Source organism: Vanessa cardui, chromosome 10, assembly GCF_905220365.1.
Source record: "Vanessa cardui chromosome 10, ilVanCard2.1, whole genome shotgun sequence".
Taxonomy (NCBI): domain Eukaryota; kingdom Metazoa; phylum Arthropoda; class Insecta; order Lepidoptera; family Nymphalidae; genus Vanessa; species Vanessa cardui.
This window is the reverse complement of record NC_061132.1, coordinates 1,012,655-1,035,463: the sequence shown is the minus strand read 5'-3', so window position 1 is coordinate 1,035,463 and position 22,809 is coordinate 1,012,655. Positions and strand designations below refer to the sequence as shown.

The window sequence follows — 22,809 nt, the reverse complement described above, 5'->3', positions numbered from 1 at the left end:
ATTTTATATAATATACTATTTTTAGAAACTTATACTATATACAAAAATAGCTCTCTGCGCTCATTTAACATATGTACTCCAACTATGCTAATTCTTATACTTTACAATATATTAAAATTAGGTACGAAGATTCATCTTCATTTTTTCATACAAAAATATATGTAAATATTACTAAAACGACCCATTTGAATTGACAAATATAAAATTTTATATTGTTTATCAAAGTATCTACATAAAACAATTGAAACTCGTGTCATTTATTTTGATAACGATAGTGAACATTTGATAAGCGAAATACCCACTTAATGCGAGATCTCAGGAACTTTAGGTCCAATTGACTTGAATTTTGGCATAGCTACTCTTATCTTGATGTCTATGAAAGAATCGTTGGTATTTTGTACTTTATTATAATATTTTTTTTTAGATTTAATCTTTATTTAATGCCAAGTGAAGTGGTTCGTTACCATCCAGAAGATACCATCAAGAACTACAAATAAGCTATTACGAAATCACGTCGCACGCTAAAGATAAATTTTATAAGAATTAATTCAACTAGCTCGATGGGCAGTTATCGCGAGTTCGTGTTGATACTACATATTCATGATATTTTCATTCGCGTCCACAATTGTCTGGTGCTTAAACGTTTAAAATGATTTGGTTTTTATTACAAATCTTTGTTATTATAATCCTGTATACAATATACACATTATTAACAAAGAACCATGATTACTGGAAGAAGAAAAACGTTCCATATCTGAAACCGAAATTGCTTTTCGGTAACTTTAGTGACTATATCTTATTTAAAAAAAGTTCTTCAATTGTAACAAGTGAAATTTGTGAGCAGTTCCCTGACGAGCCATACGTGGGCGTATTCTATGGTACAAGACCAGCACTCGTCATCAAGGATCCTAAAATCTTAAAACTGGTGTTGACACAGGACTTCTACTACTTCAGTGGCAGAGAAAATACAGACTACACTGACAGGGAAGCCATAACGACAAACTTATTTTTCAATGGAGGCGATCATTGGAAAGTATTACGACAGAATTTAACACCACTTTTTACATCTGCAAAGTTAAAGAATATGTTCCTAATGATCAATGGATGTGCGGAGGAATTGGACGCGTTTCTCGAAGAAGAATTGAAAATATCTGAAGATGTTAACTTGAGGTCCTTATTTGCTAGATACGCCATGGAATGCATTATTAATTGTGTATTCGGTCTAAGGACAAATGCTATGAAGAAAGACGATGGTACAAATCCTTTTGTCATTGTAGGAGAACAGATATTTGATACGTCGACCGCGAGGGGTTTGAAAATAATCACGAGGAGTATGTGGCCGTCTTTATTTTATGGTTTAGGTTTTAAACTATTTGATGAAAAAATTGAGGATTTCTTCAACGGCTTGTATAACAATGCCACTGAGAGTCGCTCGAAGGATCAAATCACGAAAAACGATTTCGTCGAGCTCATTTCGAGCTGGCAGAAAGAGAAGTATATAACCGGTGACAGATTCAGTGATGGTAAAACTACTGGGAATTCTATAGAAAAAATCGAAGTAAACAAGGATCTACTTGTGGCACAGTGCACATTATTCTTTTCAGCTGGTTTCGAAACGACATCGACAACGACAAACTTTCTACTCTATGAACTGGCCAAAAATAAACACGCACAAGACAAGGTTATAGAGGAAGTAGATGCGTACTTCAATAAGCATGGTGTTATTAAATACGAATGTGTAAACGAGATGCCGTATGTTGAGGCATGTATTGAGGAAACTCTTCGTCTGTATCCAGTGTTGGGAACGTTGACAAGGGAGGTGATGAGCAGCTACACGCTTCCAACAGGTCTTCAGCTAAAGAAAGGCGATCGGGTGCATATACCGATAAGCCATATTCATCGTCACCCAGACTACTTCCCGGATCCCACGTCGTATCGTCCAGAACGATTCTTTGGCGATGAGAAAAAGAAAATCAAACAATTCACCTTCTTTCCGTTTGGTGAAGGTCCAAGAGTTTGTATTGGTAAATATCATACATTATTTCTATTAAATTATATTTTTTGCAATCGAGTGAGAACTGTGTTATAGGAAGAGGTCGTACATACATATATCATACATCAGTCTTCTGTAATTAGTAATTAAAACCACGCGTAAGTAATATCTTAAAGCCTAACTTAAAACTTTTGAATTTTTTGATCAAGATAATTTACTAGAAAAGAGTGTAATGTAAATAATACATTTTCTATAAGTGTATTTCCAAAGGATATTGCCCTCAACGGTCAATGTGAATAACCTTCACTAATCAACACATTTTTAAGATTGTCTTACATACCGGATATACGCTTATCTTTAACTACGCGGATGGGTCAATAATGTGCAAGTATTTTGTTCCCTAGTAGCTCGAAAAGCTGTTATTTTTACTCTTTGTTGTTATAACAATAACAGTAATAAAACCGTCTCGTCGGGGGCCGGATCTTTTGACAAAAACACAAATATTCGTATTTGACCATGAAAAATATTATTTGGTCAAATTATCATATATTTATAATTTATAATTATATAATTATGAGTCATTAATGCTGTTATAACTACGAATTGTAAATTAAATTTGTATACGACAAATTGGTAAAAAATTCAACGTTTTTTATAAAACTTTTCGTTTTTGTTTATAAATTAAATCACAAATACTGTGTGATGAACTATATCACATAGATATTTTGTTTTACTTTCAAATTTGGTTATATTTTGAAATTGGTCTTAGAACTCAAGCAGGAAAAATAAATTAATAAATTATCGAACCTAACAGGCTCATTATGAGAAACAAACTTCAATTTAACACTTTAATATTTTACACAAATATTTTTTGTGAAAATAATTTTGTAACTCAATAAATTAATCGCTGAAAAATTCGTTAACCTCCCAACATATTTTTAGAATTAAGACAAGAAAATTAATATTGCAATTTTTTTGCAAGGCGAAATATATATGTATTTTAATTTATCATCATTACATAAGGACCTACTGAATGTGTTTAATTAAAATTTGTAAGCGAGAGTTGATATTTTATGTCAGATTGTGTATTCCAATTTTTCTTCGCATTTTATATTAAGCTGAAATTATTCTGTATTTGTTGCAGTAACTTATTACGTATGAGATTGGTTATATTTTACAACAGTAACAGCCTGTAAATTTTCCACTGCTGGGCTAATGCCTCCTCTCCCATTAAAGAGAGGTTTTGGATCATATTCCACCACGCTGTTCCAATGCGAGTTGGTGGTATGCATATGTGGCAGAAATTTGATGAAATTAGACACATGCAGGTTTCCTCACGATGTTTTCCCTTACCGCCGAGCACGAGATGAATTATAAACTTAAAGACAAATAAAGCACATATATACAGTGGTGCTTGCCTAAGTGAACCCGAAATCATCAGTTAAGATGCACGCGTTCTTACACTTGAACCATCTCGGCTCAATCAGAGAGATCAATAACTAACCACTAACCACTAGGCTATCCCAGCTTTTTACTACATAAAACATTAGAAAACATACTAATATCCAATTTTGTTCATACAGGTATTCGATTTGCAAGAATGGCAATGTATGCAGGTCTTCTGACGATCTTCAGGAAGTACAGGGTCGAGCTGGCGGAGAACATGCCGCTTACTTTGAAATTCAAGTCGGTGTCCCTGACAACTCAAGCTTCCATTAATATTTATCTTAAATTCATACCTCGCGAGCGTTGATAGATTGATAATCCAGATGGATTTGTATTTGTTTTGTTTTTGTATTTTATAACGATCTAAAATTGTTTTATGTGATGTAATTTGTGATTTTTGTTTTGTTATAATTTAAATTTTGTAATTCTGAGCTTGATAGTCTGTATGATATTATTTTAAAAATATTTTGCCATGCTCTTTTTTATCTATCTCTCTAAAATAAAGCGTTTTATTAAGCAATAAATTTTCTCACATATATTAAATATTAATTATATATTTTATAAACTAATATGTCACGTCACATATAATGTTTAGCGTTCGAAGCTAAGTCTTTTATAAATACATACTTGAGATAAAAGCAAATATTGCCACAAAACCGAGACAGATAAATAAACTAGCTGTACCTGCGACTTCATGTGCCTTTTAACTTAACAAAAAACGATTGTTGTAGCATAAATTATTTCCTATTACATCAGCTATCTGCCAGTGAAAATCCCATCAAAATCGGTCCAACCGTTCCAGAGATTAGCAGGAACAAACAGACAGACAAAAATTGTAACAATTGATATTTAGGTAAATGTATCATGTATATGTACATACATTTTTTGATAGATATACTATAGGGTTTTCTTGGCTAACATCGACTCCAAATATAACAATAACTATAACTACGTTATATAATCGTAAATCGACTTTTAAGTAGTCTAATATTTTTCATTTCATTTTACTTAGGAGGACTCTAAAAAATATGTTGAATGCGCAATTATTTTTATTACTTTTTAGTGCATATTCATTTGTTTTAAAATAGTGTTTTGTTTGAAGTCGGTTTTTTTTTGTTAAAATTTTTATTTATATTATATGCATAAATATATGTAAAATAAATACTATACACATAATATAATTATAAACTGTTTTTGTGATTTTGTATTTGAAAATTTATAATATCTCATGAATAGTAAATAATAAATGAACGTGTATATGTACAATCGTTGATAACAATATTTGAGTTGACTCTTGTGATAGTAACAGTGTTAGAGGCAGATGCTGTTTTTAATACACAATGTATATATATTAGGTCGGAGGGAAGTTCTGTGGTATTTTGAATAAGCAGGTATTATTTCTTGTAAATAAAAAATAACATCTGCCTTGTGAGTCATTGGGATTTTCAGCTGAAATGATTGATCAATATTGAATACATATTTTTATAAATGAACTCAAATATATTTTTTTAGAATACGACAGGACTTACTCTCCCACCTAATATATAATTGATTAGCAGCTAAAAAATTTAAATAAAGAATATAAGTAATGAGCTAACAAGAAAATATTAAGCTGATATATTACTTTATAATTAGCTTTAAATATAAATGATAAATATGGATAAAATAAAAATGAGTTTGGGTGGTTTGTAAAGAATGTATCAAAATTTGTTCTCGTGTTAATTTTAATCTTTGATTAATTTTAAACGCCAATTTCAAAATTAATATTGACTGCAAGTTTAATGACCCGTTTCGCATTGAACGATTTTCCCTTGCAAGTTATTTGGACACGCTTATATTTTCTAGAGTACAACAACAACAACAGCCTATAAATTCCCCACTATTGGGCTAAGGCAATGATATTCTAATAAACATATATGTTATATCCATACTAAACAACAGAAAAAAGTGTGCCGCGCCGGGGACCATTTATTTTACATTTCGTTACAAGTAAAAAGTATAACTAGTAGTTTTAATTACGCAAAACGTATTACTACATAATTATGATGTATTATAACGTATTACTTTATTAGGACGTTTTCTAGAACATCATTGGGCTAAGGTCTTCTCTCCCTTTGAGGAGAAAGTTTGGAACATATTTCTTGTGTAATCATTCGAATTTCAATTTCTCAAGTGTTACTATCATTAAAAAATGCCCCTCATTTTAGCAACTATTTGATCTTAATGGGTCACGGAAGATAGTTTGTATATTATTGTAAATATTTTAAGGAGATACATTTGAGATCAATTCTGTAATTTATGAATTTTTTATCAATGTTATGGAAACGTAAAGAACTTTAATATTATCTAAATACGCTTTCCGTTAATCAAGTGCGAAAACAGCATAACTTCACACTTGAAAATTAATTAATTGAGTAATTTATATTACTATAAAAAGTGTTGGTTCAGCGTTACTAATGGCTTATATTATGTCACAGAAAGAGGTTGCGGAGTGGGCGCGTGACGAGCGTGCCTCCGCGGATTCGGACCTTCTTAGCCCGCTGTAAACGTCGCCGGGAGTAGGGGAGCTCTCTGTACCCCGGGAACTCCCCAAGCTTGTAGGCGCACGGTGGTCCAACCATCTGGTCGTATACGGTATACGGTAGCCTGCGTAAGCGATCTCGTGATGCCCCGTAAAGACGAAGTGGGTACCACTGGCTTTTTAGTGGGTGTTCCGGTGCCTTCAGGGCCGCAGACCTCCAAATATCCAACGAAAACAAATAGTTTTACGAATGGCTTGCTCAGTACCGTTCAATTTCTTGACCTTCAGATGAGAGCGATCCATTTTCCAAGAGGATTTAATGTCGATGTTGCTTCTTAAGATAAGATGTCAGATGTTACGTATCGTTTGCGACGTCAAAATACGATAATAATTTTTTTTGTCTTTGTTTAATAGCAAAGGAGAGAAAATGAAAATAATTTATGATTTTCTATTAAAGTGTTAATAAAAATACACAAAAATTACATAAAAATTGTTAAAATGAGTTTACCTCAGACACCTGCTATCGCCAAGTTTTATGTATATTGTTTTGGTATATCGAGTAAGGTTTAGTCGTCGTTATCATTTTAACCTTAAGTTTCCTTACTTATGAATACCACATCGAGATCCAATATTTATTACGGAGTTGGCGGGGAATCAGAGGGAATCCTTAGTTTTTCTATCAACAGTCAAAAAATCAAAATCAAAATCAAAATAAACTTTATTCAAGTAGGCTTTTATAAGCACTTTTGAATCGTCATTTTACAATTAAGTGAAGCTACCACCGGTTCGGAAAGTAGATTCTACCGAGAAGAACCGGCAAGAAACTCAGTAGTTACTCTTTTTTAACATTTAAAAAATACAGCGTCATGTTAATTAAATACAATTATTTCAATTAATGTATCCTGCTTGGAAGTCAACAGGTATAGGTAAATGTTTCATTCCAGGGCTAAGGCCTCCTTTCAATTTGCAGGCAGGCCTATTCCACCGAGTTGCTCCAATACGGGTAATATACACTCATGTAGCAGAATTTCTATGTAATTTCTTGCACACAGCTTATAAAAAAAAATATGGTGAGAACAGATAAATTATAAAGCATGCAAAGGCAGGTATATCATTTACAGTGACGCCTTCCAGTCGACCTCTATTCAGGACTCAGAAACGGCAAAAATGTAGCATAGTATACACATTGACAACTTACTTACGGAATAAAATAACTTAAAAGTAGTAAGTAAGTAAAATCAAAATGTAAGTTCATTGAAGAGACCTTTAAAAGGGCTATTAAAGCATCATTTCACAGACTGTTTTAGAAGTAAAAGTGAAATCAAAATATACTTTATTCAAGACGGCTTTTACAGACACTTTTGAATCGTCATTTAATAACTATACTAAGTGAAGCTACCAATGGTTCGGAATGTAGACACTACCGCGAAGAACAAGCAAGTAAACTCAGTAGTTACTCTTTCCAAATATTTCAAATACATTATATTAATTAAATATAAATATAGAAAGTTAACAAGTATTAACTCTAAATCTTGTGTTAAATATGCTGTAATACAATACTACCTTGCCCCAAGAAGGATTTATTGACTTTCCGGAGTCGGAAACTTGGCGTTATAAGCTTATTTTCTGTCGTCTCGTCTTCACATAATGATTTTATAACTGATTCTATCTATCTGAACTTTATCAAATCAAATCAAATCAAATCAATTTTATTCAAGTAAACTTCACAATGAAGCGTTTTTGAATCGTCAATAATCAAATACTACCACCGTTTCGGAAAGCAGCTTCTAGCGAGAAGAAACGGCAAGAAACTCGCATAGTTGCTCTTTTCAAATAAACACATTTACAATGCTGTTATTGACAGTAATTAGCGTCCTATGATGGAACCCGAGCCTAACTCCAGGCGTTTCTTTCTAAAAAGTACTAATTTTATTGAATAGTATGATTTATTTATTAATTTAGTCTTAATAATATTTTTAAATTTTGAAAATGGTAAATTGATTATATTTTCCGGTATCTTATTATATATGCGTATACCATTGCCCAAAAACGTTCTATTTACCGTATGCAAACGGAAACTGGGGGGTTACAAGTTTATTCTTATTTCTTGTATTAATAGTATGTACATCAGCATTGATAGAATAATTTTTAATATTCTTTTGTATAAAGATTATATTATCATAAATATATTGTGAAACAGCCGTTAATACACCTATTTCTTTAAATTTCTCGCGTAATGATGTCCTGGAGTTAATATTGTAAATAGATCGGATAGCTCTTTTCTGTAGAATAAAAACAACTTCAATCTCTGCTGCATTACCCCATAACAACATTCCATATGACATAATACTGTGAAAATTACTAAAATAAACTAGTCGAGCAGTACTTATGTCCGTGAGTTTTCTAATTATTTTTATTGCATAAATGGCACTACTTAGTTTTCTTGCCAGGGCATACAAATGGGTGCCCCACTGCAGTTTGGAGTCAAGGGTTATCCCTAAAAAGACCGTCGACTCAACAAACTCAAGCCTTTCATTTTTCAAAGTTATTGCAGAAGGATTTGATTTGACATTTGGCAAGGAAAACAAAACACATTTAGTCTTTTTAGCATTTAGTACTAAATTATTTATGTCAAACCAACCAAGAACCCGCGACAGAGCACTGCTTACATTATAGTAGTTTGCTTACGTCATAGTTGTTTATTTTTCTATCAAGTTTAAAAATGAGGGATGTATCATCTGCAAACAGTACAATATCGCAAGTATTTTTTACGAAATAAGGTAAATCATTTATATATATTAAGAACAAGAGAGGTCCCAAAATTGAACCCTGTGGTACACCTATTTGCGCCACAGCGCCATTTGATTTTGCACCATTAACCACAACCTTCAAAACTCTTTCACTAAGGTAGGAAGAAATTAATTTCAATGCAGGGCCCCTGATACCATAATATTTAAGCTTTTCTAGGAGAATATCATGCCTAACGCAATCGAAAGCTTTTGATAAATCACAAAAAACTCCAATAGCGTTTTGTGACTTTTCCCACGCATCATAAATGTGCTTAACAAATGCTACACCGCATCAGCAGTCGAGCGACCCTTAGTAAAACCAAACTGTTGAGAATGCAATATCCAGTTAGTTTAAACAATTACGATCAATAAAATATAAAGGAATAATACTAGTACTCTTTGTAAACCCATATTCTAAAACAACTCAATAATATATAACTAGATAAACATAAATAATTATTACAATAAAACAAATGAATTATATTAATAATCATAATATGAATAACAAGTCAATGTATTCACATAAAAATTTACAAAGTGGACTAAACACAAACCTTAATATTTAGTTACGTTAGGACGTCGTATAAGGACTGGAGGAATTTTGGGCAATAAAATCATATATATGATAAGGAACCTTCGTTTGAGGCACATTCACACGAAGACTGATTACTAACATTACGTAATTACATTTAAAAACACACGTTAGAATCGTAAGTTCAGCGACTTATATCAAGGTCTGTCTGATGCCAATTAATCTCTTCGGCTCGTAATAATTTTATCCTCATATTATTAATTAAAAATATTTCCAGGATGCAGATCTGATTGACGCCAAAAACGGTTTCGAAAAATTTTGAAATAATTAATCTAATCGAATTTAGTTATATAAAACTTTGTGTTTGTTTATGCTTTTTAGATATAATTTGTCAGATTTAACTCTTGTATTTTAACTTTAGTAAACATAGCATATCTATAAAATCGTGATACTGATAATTGTAGTGATTACTAAAATAGTTTTAATTAGTTTATAACGGTAGCAAACGTATTAACGCTTGTATTCTTATTTAACATTGATGGAAGTAAAACAGGGATCGTTGACTTTGTAAATTAGAAATACAGATAAACAGCAATCATAACGAAAAATTATAAGTAGGACGGACAATCTGATCTATAGGTTATTTTGAGTTGAAAAAAATAATCTGTTACTTAGATTGACCACAATTTAACTTTCAAAACGTGATCATAATAGCTACTAAATTATTACAACAGTTACTCAATTATACCAAACATCATTACTTGAAACAAATGATTACTTTCGCGAAAAAGTACCCATCTCATGTATTTTTTTAATTATTTTCATGTACCAAAAACAAGTAACACAGAAAAAATAATAATAAAGAAACAAAGTGATACATAGGAAAGCTTATCTCTATGAGAGATCTCTTCCAGCCACCCTGGAGTGTGAGTATTATTATGTCAAATTACAGAGAAGGTAGGTACATCTTTAATTTTGGTGACAAAGAGAATAATTAAATTGCGTTTTATTTATTACTTTACATAAACATACTTAAATATTCATATAAAACTATTATAAACTACATATTAATTTACATAAATACAAAATAATATATACATATATATATACAAAATAAAATACACATATATACTTATATATATATATGATATCTATTGTTGTGATGAAACTGTATAAGGTTATGCTCACAAATCGTATTAGATATTTTGGAAAGGGCAAGGTTCAAATTGTGATGCTGTCAGGTAATAAAAAATGCAGTCATAATAAAGATACATCAAATGCACGCAGTACAGTCTGTGGAGATATAATTAGGTAAGGCTAAATTTATAAACAAAAAACTTAGACACGTGTTTTAGGCACCTTGTCTATACCAACCGGAACTCCATTGGGGCCAAAATGGGATATCCTTAGGTAAAAAGTTTTCTGATTAAGTTTCTTAAACGGATAACGGATGTATTAGAATAAAACATTTCATAATTATAGATGTTTAATAGTGATGTACTTAAAGTTCCCGAGGAATGAACTTAACTCGTAAATTTGTTGAAATCTGCGTAACAATGGATACCGGCCTGAGTTTCAAAGTTAGGGGCATGTTCTCTGGCAACTCGATCCTGTATTTCCTGAATATGGTCAGCAGTCCTGCATACATCACCATCTTTGAAAAGCGAGCACCTGAAATTTTGGAAAGTTTTTGGTTTCATTTTCGTCCATTTTACATTTATGGAGCACATCTCCATCCTTTTGTTTTATCTTATTATCAGTGAAAGAACTGCAAGATTAAGATGTTACTAAAATATATATGTACACATAAGAATATATACCTAGTTGAACTACTGTACAAAACTTGTAAATGACACAATGATACTAATGTATAAATAATAATAAAAGTAATGTTCAATATTTACCGATACAAACTCTTGGGCCATCACCGAATGGCATGAAGGTGAACTGTTTAATTTTCTTCTTCTCCTCACCAAAGAATCGTTCGGGACGATACGATGTAGGATCCGGGAAGTAATCCGGGTGTCGGTGGATGAAATCCACAGGTATATGAACCCGATCTCCTTTCTGCAGCCGAAGACCTGTTGGCAATGTGTAGCTACTCATAACCTCCCTGGTTACGTTCCCCAACGTGGGATATAGGCGAAGTGTTTCATCAATACACGCTTCAAGATAGGGCATTTCGTTTAAACATTCATATTTAATAACTCCATGTTTATTGAAGTATGCATCTACTTCTTCTAGAACTATGTCTTGAGCTCGTTTACATTTTGCTAATTCATAAAGAAGAAAATCAATTGTAGATGCTGTTGTTTCAAAACCAGCGCCAAAGAAACTCGTGCATTGTGCTACAAGTAGATCATCATTTACTTCTATTCTCTCTATATTCTTTTCACTAGAGTCGCAATTGTTGATCCTATATCCAGTTATGTATGATTCTTTTTCCCAGCTTAAAATGAGATCAACAAAGTTTTTCATCGAACTTTTGTCTTTAGAACGATTTTTGCGAGCTCCAATAAACAAGCTTTTGAAAAAAAGTTCTATTTTCTCATCGAACAACTTAAAACCTAAAGCATAAAATAAAGAAGGCCATATAGCACGAGCAATAATTTTCAAACCTCTTACAGTTGATGTATCAAATATTTTTTCACCAATTATTACAAATGGATTGACACCATTATCTCTCTTCAAAGTGTTCGCTCTCAGACCAAAAATGCAATTCATAATGCAATCCATCGAATATCTCGCCAATAAAGACTTTGAGGCAATATTCTCTGATATTTTTTTTTCTTCTTCAAGAAACGTCGTCATTTCCTCAGCACACTCAGCGATCGTTGGAAACATATTCTTTAACTTTGAAGATGTGAAAAGTGGAGTTAAATTCTGTCGTAGTACTTTCCAAAAATCACCTCCGGTAAAAAACATACTTTTTGTTGCTGCCTCTCTGTCAGCGTAGTCTGTATTTTCTCTGCCATTGAAGTAACAAAAGTCCTGTGCCAACACCAGTTTTAATAGTTTAGGATCCTTGATGACGAGTGCTGTTGCTGTGCCATAGAATACGCCGACGTACGGCTCGTCAGGGAACTGCTCACAAATTTCACAAGTTACGTTTGAAGCACTTTTTTTAAATAGAATATAGTCACTAAAGTTACCGAAAAGCAATTTCGGTTTCAGATATGGAACGTTTTTCTTTTTCCAGTAATCATTTTTTTGTGTTAATGATACATAAATTTTATATAAAAATAAAATAACTATTAATATAACTAAATAAAATATCAAAATCATTTTCCACGTTAAGCACAAGTCAAGACAGAACAAATTATAATATAATAAGACAGCCACAAATTGTAAGACTCGACTCGATACCAAATGATATATATTGTTGTGTGTTGTATAATTTTAGTGGTACCGGTCAAGTTCAATATTTTTATCTAATAATATGAGATAATTAAATCGTATGGCAGTTTAAATAGGAATATCAATTTATTTATAATATTTTTCTACTTAATAAAAATCCGATACAATCAGTACATTACGGTAGATTAGGCTTAAAGCCTTGCCTAGACAGCCTAGGTAGCCTTGACTTTCTTTCTTTTTTAGCTTGTCGATATTGAAATCTATAAAACAAATAGTCTTTTTATATAACAAATGCTTATATTATTAATAAAAAATATCATGTGTAGAATTTTAACATACTATAATTACTACCAAGAACTTGGACATAATACAAAAAGTTTTAAATTAAATATTATTCAACGTGTGAAATGTTACGTCATAGATGTTTATATAATAAACGAGGAGATTTTTTAATGCCTAGCTAATAAGTCAATACGGACAGACTCATGTACTGCATCAATATTTAAGACGACTTGGAAATAAAGATTTTAACCAAGTATTCAAAACTTTTATACAGCTTTAAATTGAAACCTATAGATACCTAGTTGGATTTAGTATACCATTATAATTGAAAGTGATTTTTTGTTGATTTCTGTATTTAATATTATCTATTATAAATTAAAATAAGAGTAATTAATTGTAAAATAAAATAATGTGGTGGAATATGTTCCAAACCTTCTCCTCAAAGAGAGAGGAGGACTTGCTGTTTTATTTAACCTTAATTTTTTTTCTCTATTTACAAAAAAAAAAAGTTAATTTCTTTTTTTTGGTTTTTGCTTTTATTTGTGTCAAGAGGTTTATTTCACCAATATCACGTGCGAACCTTAACTTTATAATAGGTAGTTATAGTAAAACCATCATGATATTAGTGTATGTTTAGGATATTCCTTTATCCATACAACTGGCTGGAACAAATAAAAAAAAATAAAAAAACAATAGCGCGCGAAACTAAATTATACCGCCATTAATTTTTCTTTTTAAGCGCGGACTGTAAGGTCGATATTGAAGACTTTTAATTATGTAAAAGTGTTATTTGTGTTTTATAAGGACTTATAAGCTCAAGTAAGTAATTTAATTTAATATGTATGCTTTGGTGATATATTTTTTGTTAAGATAAACTAACTATTTTTGATTTATTAGTAAATTGTTTAAAGTAATTTATTTTCTTGCCTTGTTATAATCTATTTCACTTCTGTATGTTAAATGTATAATCATATAAAATTAACGTAACAGCTAATAATCATAATTAAAATTCAACATGATTCTTAAATTAATAAGTGGCATACCCAGAATTATACTGCTTGTAAATATTTTTATTGGCATAAATGTAATTAAAAGAAATTCAGACGTTAGTTATTTAAAACCGAGACAAATTAATTGATGAGCAATGATGTTTTAGTAAACAGATATGTTATTAACGCGCAAAAAGTGAAGACTAGAAAACGTCCCAATTGGGACATTTCCTTTAGTTGTTTTACGTAGTAATACGTCATAATACATCATAATTACGTAGTAATACGTTTTGCTTAATTAAAACATCCAGTTATCCCTTTTACTTATTGTTTTTATCAAGCTATCCTTTTTACTTTTAACGAAATGTAAAAATAAACTAAAATAAACGGTCCCCGGCGCGGCACACTTTTTTCTGTTGTCAACCGACTTCCAAAAGGAGGAGGTTATCAATTCGTCTGTATTTTTTTTTTTTTATGTTTGTTACCTCATAACTTTTCACTGGGTGGACCGATTTGGATAAATTTTTTTTTGTTTGAAAGGTAGTGGGGGACCCCACGGGAAGCACTACCTTTCAAACAAAACAAAGCACTACTAAACTAAAACATAAAAAAAAAAATACAGACGAATTGATAACCTCCTCCTTTTGGAAGTCGGTTGAAAAAGCCGTTTCTGTTTTAGTCAAGTCATTGTATCCATTCTTTTTTGAAATTTTCAATCGATATCTCGATAACGATGCATGATACGCTAAAAATGGTCTGGACTTAATTGTAGAGCACAAAATAAGCTACAAAAAAGGTTCTCGTAACAATTTTCGATCATCAGATAGCCGAGTTATTGCCAAGAAACAGAGTTTCACCCTTTTTTGGCGGCCTTAGCGCTTCAAAAAACTCAAGTTAAGCCCATTTATTTGCCTTTTTTCCCGACAAAATCAAAGTCAAAGTCAAAAATCTTTATTCAAAATAGAAGTGATTACACTTTCTTATTGATAGTCAAAAAATCTACCACCGGTGCAGTAGTGTAGTTATAATTATTGTTATATTTGGAGTCGGTGTCATCCAATAAAACCCTACAGTATATCTATCAAAAAACAATACGAGAATACTTTAACAAATATGTTTTTTACAAATTACCTTTTACACAATAATATACTGGGTCAATCAAGGGGCTCGTATCGCTTCTTTCTTTTGATTGTTGGGGCAAGGGCACCGTGCCTGACACCGGCTCCAAATATACCAATAACTATAACTACATGATATAATCGTTAATCGACTTTTAAGTAGTATAATATTTTTCATTTCATTTAACTTAGGAAGACTCTAAAAAATATGTTGAATACGCAATTATTTTTATTACTTTTTCGTGCATATTCATTTGTTTTAAAATAGTGTTTTGTTTGAAGTCGGTTTTTCTTTTTGTTAAAATTTTTATTTAGTATGGATATAACATATCTGTTTATTAGAATATCATTGTTGATGAGGAAATATAGAAATAGGTAAAGTACGATACAACTTAGATGTGGTATCGGCAAATTAAAAAAAGAAACAGATTACTGCCGATTTATTCTACCAATAGAAATAGCTCCCCATCGCGTCATTCGAAGCTATTCGCCGCTATATATTCTCGCGTCAGTGACGTGTCAAATTGACGAATATATTAGGTCATGTGATATTTCAAGTTAAGTAAAATTACGTTTGTGTAACGATCATATTCACATGATAAATAAATATTGATAATTTTGGATAACTTAATTCGGATGTGATCGGTTTTACGAATTTTTCCGAAGCTACATCTAAGTTGTTTCGTACTATTTACTATATAAATAAGTAAATATACGTAGTGCTCGGTTTGGCGAACGTGATAGATTATATCAGTATTTTACATCACTATAAGTTATTTAAGCTTATGTATATTATGTAAAACTTAGTGGGGACAGTGTTGTGAGGCTTTCTTACTAACTAATATAAGAATATATAAAACTAAATTAATCGGCGAAAATCTTAATTTAATGAATGATGTGAAAATAAAACAAAACGTGAAATTAAGATACGAAGAAAACAAATGCCTGTCGAATATTAGTTTTAAATATAAAACGAAAACAAAAGAGATGAAAATATAGATCAACAAAAAAAAATTAAGTCTGAAGTGTTAAGTGATTAGCAAATGATCTTGCTTGTGGTCTTGCTCCTCGCAATCATGATCTTATACACCGTTTTGATTCACAGAATTATAATAGATTAATAGATTTTCTATTACAATTTTATTAGCATTACTAGCGTCTTAACCTAACAATAACATTCGGATTAACTTGAGTAGTCGTAAAAAGAAATTGATTATACATTACTATATTAATATTATTTTTAATACATATAAAGAAAAAATAGAAAAATAAATGTCTTTGAATGTATAACATAATAATTAAACTACTTACAACAACAACAACAACAACAACAGCCTGTAAATTCCCACTGCTGGGTTAAAGGCCTCCTCTCCCTTTGAGGAGAAGGTTTGAAACATATTCCACCACACTGTTCCAATGCGGGTTGTTGGATTACATGTGGCAGAGTTTCTATGAATTTAGACACATGCAGGTTTCCTCACGATGTTTTCCTTCACCGCTGAGCACGAGATGAATTATAAAGACAAATTAAGCACATGAAACAGCGGTGCTTGCCTGGGTTTGAACCCGCAATCATCGGTTAAGATGCGCGCGTTCTAACCACTGGGCCATCTCGACTCACCTTTAACTACTTATTACACCAATATTTAATGTTAATTTAAATAAGGAGTTTTTTGAGGAGACTCACATCTGGCTTCGTCAAAGCTTAATAAAAAATATTAATATACATATATGAAGGACAAGTCTAGTTATTCGTGACAACATAATTTATTTAAATACGAACGCTATTTAATACCTTGCCATGTTATTAAGAGTTGTATGAATTCATTAATTCAAATTTAATTCGAAAATACTACCTTTTTAGTAGCTATAATCAAAACACGAATAAACAATATGAATATAGTCGAATTGAATCATACAATAATATAATAAACGCAAATAACTGTCTCTGTATGTCTGTCTGATAATGGCCAAACCACTGTACCGAATTTGATGAAGTTGGGATGAAGCAAGTTTAACAAGAAACAAGGAAAAAGGTACATTTTTTTGCCTAGCATCCGACTGAACTAATGAAACACATGGTGACAAATACTTATTTTATAAATTAATGTAATAAGGTAAAGGTATGAAATTGTTTTATGTAAACCAATACAAGCCCTTGGAATTTCACCGAATACCATGAACGTGAATTTTCGGTTTATATGGTAATCTTTATTCAGGTTTTTGCTTATAAGGCAAGAATACACTTATTCTAACTTTTCGGTTATTATCACGTATGTCTGTTAAATTGGCTATGGTAACTTAGTCGATTATCATAATTCGCTGTATTCGCTGAGAGATATAATAACAATGATGTTTTAGTAAACAGATATATCATTAACGTGCAAAAAGTGGACTAGAAAACGTCCTAATTGGGACGTTTGCCTATAGTCGTTTTACGTAGTAATACATTATAATACATCATAATTACGCAGTAATACGTTTTGCGTAATTAAAACATCTAGTTATTCCTTTTACTTATTGTTTTTATTAAGCTATCCTTTTTACTTTTAACCAAATGTAAAAATAAACTAAAATAAACGGTCCCCGGCGCGGCACACTTTTTTCTATTGTTTAGTATGGATATAACATATCTGTTTATTAGAATATAATTGTATAATAAGCAATTTTTGCATTCCTTTTTAAAATGTATCCAGTATTTTTTCGTTTTGTTTAATAAATTCTAATACTTAAACAAAATCGGTAGGTATCTTAACAATGATTCCTGTGTGACGTCGGGTATATAAGTTGATAAAAAATAATTAAACTTAATAATTTAATACTTTATTTGTATATCCTCATCGATTAAACTCATTAAAAGTAAAACACATACAATCTTGAAATTTATATGGTAGGTTTCTTATAAGGCGTAGACATCCGCTAAGAATTATACAAAACTCTTAGAGTTAATACGAAGTTCGAAGTTTGTTTTTTATAATGTTAGCGCGGGTAAAGCCGCTAATACAGATAGTACAGAATGGAATAAATTTAGTGTATAATAAGGGTATTATCCGTGGAAGACTGTCTTAAATTTTCTGTCTGTGCTTTGTATCTATTCAGAATACCTCTTGCTGTAAGTCTTTTAACTATCTGATGTCAACTAGATAATAAGTTATGTATTTGAATAGAAATAAGACAAAAAATAGATAATCTTTTTGTGTTAAAAATATTTACCAAAGTTTATGATTCGATTTATACAGTAAATAGTTTTAGTTCATATTTTTATATGTTTAAGCATTTAATGTAATTAATTCTTATGTTAATAAAAATATCTTTGTAAAAAAAGTTTTAAAATAAATTTATAATATAAAATTTGAGAATCTCAATTTGAATAACAATATCTTAACGACAAGTAGCAACTAACCAGAAATAATGTTGTGTTTTTGAAATATTCTAGACTTTGGTCTTTTAAACACATTTTCCAATCAAGATTTTCTTAATTCAAATGACAACTGAATCCAGCTTTCGTGTAAGCGCATGAGAAGATCTTTCTATCAGCGTACCTAATTAGAGCCAGTTTTCAATTATTTAAAAGTAATTAACTTATTTGTAATGACAAATATATTGAAAAATGTAACTTCTTTTTTGTCATCGCTTCTTAGTATGACTCTCACATATTTTAACATTCATCATTTAAATTTTCAATGAAATAAACATTGTAAAATAAGATAAAATGTTATTTTTACTTTTCTATACCTAACTCCTAACGTAAAACGCGCGCGTAGCGTACCAATAATTTAAAATGTAATTATGTTCAACGGTCATTCTTATATAATAATGTTGTATTACAATATTTTTCTTTTTTTTATGTGTGACGTATTGCTGTTGGCCCTACTGGCCTTTACAGCGTCACCGGACGTTCGGGCGAGAACGAATGTCCTCAGCCCTGAGGTTGAGCGTGTCTCCTATGAGATCGCACTTCGTCTCAGAACGAAGTCGGTGGGGTGTGATTGTAAACACTTAATGAGTTTACTGACGTCTCGGCCGCCTCCGTGACGTCGCTGGTCTGGTCTTATATAATAATGTTGTATTACAATATATTAACCACAATATAGGTTGTATATTAACGCTTGGCCCTTTGAGTAGTAGTACAAAAAGCTTCATCAAAAGTATAACATCTCGCCTGATTGCTTCCACTGGTGACCAAAGGACTAGTTCGTTTTTATATATATATATATATATATATATATATTTAAGCACTTAATGTTATTAGTTCTTATGTTAATAAAATGTATATATTTATCACATGTATTATCTTGTTACCACACGGTTTTTAAAATTGATCATATGTTTAGGAGTAAAATAAGTTTTGTTTTCAATCATAATTAAGATTACAATAAAATGCCATATATCACATGCTTGTAAATTGTTATTTATTGCTTCCTAATGATGACTCGACATATCTTGATTAATAATCACGTGGAATAAATTTAACACGCATATCTACTGTTGCTTGGAGCACAAGGGACTTTGGATTAAATTCCAAAGTATGCGGCATGTTATCCCCAAGCTCGACTCTATACTTCCTGAATATAGTCAGGAGTCCTGCATACATAACCATTCTTGCGAAACGAGCGCCTGGAACAAAATAAAACAAAAAACTTAGATAACCAATTTATATGACAAATTTATTTTCTTACTAAACGTTATATATATTTAGTACCTTGTAACTCGGGTCAATACTATAATTATATCTTTAAATATCTCTAATAATGTTTTGTTCTGATTCTATCGAAATGTTGTGAATTTTGAATGGTGTTGAGAATGAATAAAAAACATACAAATGACAAACCTATCGTCTAGGTCTTGAAGTTATGTCAAATTGGAATATTATTAATAGAAATAAATCCATTAATATGCAAATTTTATTAGTAAAATAAATAAGTATCATATCAATTAGTTTACATTTTTATCGAATCAAGAATTAATCGAAATATATTTTATTCAAGTAGGCTTTTATGAGCACTTTTGAATCGTCATTTTACTGAACTGGGTTAACCCAGTATAAAATGTAAGTTCTATCGAGAATAACCTATTATAAATAGAGTTTTAGAATAAAGAATGATTCATATTTACCAATGCAAACTCTTGGTCCTTCACCGAACGGCATGTAGGTGTATTGTTTGATATTCTTCTTCTCGTCACCAAAGAATCGTTCGGGGCGGTATGTATTGGGATCCGGGAAGAAGTCCGGTTGCCGATGTAGGTAATCAATGGGTATATGTATACGATCACCTTTCTTTACACGAAGACCAGTGGGGAAAACGTAGTTGTTCATCACTTCCCTGGTGAGAACAGTCAATACTGGATACATACGAAGAGTTTCTTCAACACAGGCTTCAATATATGGCAATTCATTTACACATTCGTATTTAATAGCACCATGCTTATTAAAATACGCATCTACTTCTTCGATAACCTTTTCTTGGGCGTCCTTATTTTTAGACAGTTCATAAAGAAGGTAGTTTATTGTAGTCGATGTTGTTTCGTATCCAGCTGCAAAGAATAAAATGCACTGCGCCACCAGTAATTCTTCATTTACCTCAATTTTCTTCGTCTTCCTCTCATTACCATCGTCATTGCTGAAACCGTCTCCAGTTATGTATTGTTGCTTTTCCCAGCTCAAAATAAGATCAACGAAGTTTTTAGCTGAGGTTTCTTCAGTCGAACGATTTTGACGCGCTCCTCTGAATAAGTGATTGAAAAATTTTTCAACTCTCACATCGAACACCTGAAAACCTAAAGCGTAAAATATATCGGGCCATATGGATCGAGTTACATTCTTTAAGGCCGACGAGGTTGATGATGTAATTATTGCGTCTGCTATATTAACAAATGGATTAACTCCGCTTTCTCTTTTCAAAGTGTTTGCTTTTAAGCCAAATACACTTCTTATAATAGCTTCCATTCCGTATCTGGCAAACAAGGACTTTATATCAATATTTTCTACAATTTGCATTTCCTCCTTAATGTATGTGTCCATTTCCTCAGCACACTGAGCAATAGTTGGAAACATATTCTTTAACTTTGCAGATGTGAAAAGTGGAGTTAAATTCTGTCGTACTACTTTCCATTCATCACCTCCATTGGCAAACATATTTTTTGTAACGGGTTCTCTGTCCGCGTAGTCTGTATTTTCTCTGCCATTGAAGAAATAGAAGTCCTGGGTCAACACTAGTTTTAATATTTTAGGATCTTTGACGATTAGTGCTGGTGCGGTACCAAAAAAGACGCCGACGTAAGGCTCTTCGGGGAACTGGTCACAAATTTCACGTACAACAGCCGATTGGGTTTTTCTAAACGTAATGTAGTCACGAAAATTGCCAAAAAGTAGACTCGGTTTCAAATGCGGAACATTTCTCTTTTTCCAGTAATCATTATTTTTTGTCAATGACAGATAGAGCTTAAACAATAACAAAACAACAATAAATGAAATTGTAAATAAAATCATTTTAGACGTCTGTGTTCCAACAAATAAAATCACGGACTGTTACTCGCTGTTTTATATCAACCGTATTTATAATCAAGGTATTCGGCGCGGTGTTATCACTAGTCTCGTTTATATTTTTCAGCTGTTATTAGCATAATATTTATATATTTTATATCATTGTAGAACGTGTATATTTTACGGTCTGTTCAGTAAAAGGGTTAATTTTGTTAAAAATATATATTTTAAAAGCAATTTTTTTGCAACGTGGGGATTAAATGTTAGTTTTGTAAAAATATATATAAATAGGTATCTTATTTTTTTTGCAACGTGGGATTACATTTATTATACTAAAGATTACATTTTATCAATGCCCGATATCGTGACTACGAATATTTTCTTTTTAATATTGTTATTTCTGATGTCTGTCGTTTACCCAATTGACCTCTGCTTTGTTTTGGACTGAGGACATACCACTTACAATTTACTTTGGTTTTCGAATCTTTACCAAAAATTTCTATTTAACCGCACCGATATAAGTGTATTTATTATTCATCGTGAAGATGGTGTTAATTGAAATAAAAAGTAGTATTTATTTATTTTCATTTAGTTTGTATAAACATAGCATAACAATTTTATGTATGGATATACTTCAATGATAATTATACTCAATAATAGTGTTTTTTATAATAATCGCGAACTACTAGGGTTAAAAATGTTACTTAAGACAAATTAACTATAATCTGTACTACATATATAAAACTGTAGAATAAATCTGTCTGCACACTCATTTTTTTTTGTCTAATTTCATTATGCATATTCGATTTATGAGGCACTGACACCAGTTTTACCCTTTTTGGAATGTTTGTCTGGCTGTCTGTCTATATGTCCCGTTAAAACTATTCAAATGTTTTTTTGTCAACGCTACTATGAGACTCAGGAATGCAAACATTAATTATTTTATAATTGGTACGTAAGTAAAATATTAAAGCTGTGAAGTTATCTATTTTGAGCGAATTGACATTTAATTAATAGCGAATCAATTACCGACACAGCCCAAAGAAAAGCCGAACTGGAGTGGCAGAGGGCAGACACTCTCAAAGACTGACGATCTGGTGAGGGTTGCAAGCAGTCACTGGATGCGAGTAGCGCGACAGCGTCTTTTGTAGATCTCGAGCAACATCGAAGAGGAGAAGATGATGATGATGAGTAAGTTCATCAAGTGGAGATGATAATGATGGCAACGGGCCAGACTGCGCGTCATCATAAAATTTCACTCTCTTTATTTTTACTGTCGGGCCAAAAGAAGCATAAAT

At 31.5% G+C, this 22,809-nt stretch overlaps 2 protein-coding genes across 2 annotated transcripts; one reads left to right on the top strand and one right to left on the bottom strand.

Annotated features, from left to right (window-relative positions):
• The first annotated feature begins 506 nt into the window (after nt 1-506).
• LOC124532845 (cytochrome P450 6B2-like) lies at nt 507-3,750 on the top strand. The gene is made up of 2 exons (XM_047107947.1): nt 507-2,024; nt 3,577-3,750. The coding sequence occupies exons 1-2, from the start codon at nt 650-652 to the stop codon at nt 3,744-3,746; spliced, it is 1,545 nt and encodes a 514-aa protein (XP_046963903.1). The 5' UTR covers nt 507-649; the 3' UTR covers nt 3,747-3,750.
• Nucleotides 3,751-10,764: 7,014 nt separating this feature from the next.
• Nucleotides 10,765-21,557, bottom strand: LOC124533044. Its single transcript, XM_047108214.1, has 4 exons — nt 20,143-21,557; nt 19,476-19,644; nt 11,186-12,639; nt 10,765-10,952 (listed from the first exon to the last, which is right to left on the bottom strand). The coding sequence occupies exons 1-4, from the start codon at nt 21,515-21,517 to the stop codon at nt 10,783-10,785; spliced, it is 3,168 nt and encodes a 1,055-aa protein (XP_046964170.1). The 5' UTR covers nt 21,518-21,557; the 3' UTR covers nt 10,765-10,782.
• Nucleotides 21,558-22,809: the final 1,252 nt, after the last annotated feature.

Excerpts from the sequence above, each read along its gene's own strand:
- LOC124532845 (XM_047107947.1), top strand. The coding sequence starts at position 650 with ATGATTTGGTTTTTATTACAAATCTTTGTTATTATAATCCTGTATACA. Across the intron at positions 2,025-3,576 it reads AGGTCCAAGAGTTTGTATTG|GTATTCGATTTGCAAGAATG; the intron begins GTAAATATCATA and ends TTGTTCATACAG.
- LOC124533044 (XM_047108214.1), bottom strand. The coding sequence starts at position 21,517 with ATGATTTTATTTACAATTTCATTTATTGTTGTTTTGTTATTGTTTAAG. Across the intron at positions 19,645-20,142 it reads AGGACCAAGAGTTTGCATTG|GCGCTCGTTTCGCAAGAATG; the intron begins GTAAATATGAAT and ends ATTTTGTTCCAG. Across the intron at positions 12,640-19,475 it reads TTTATTCCACGTGATTATTA|TCGAGTCTTACAATTTGTGG; the intron begins ATCAAGATATGT and ends TTTGGTATCGAG.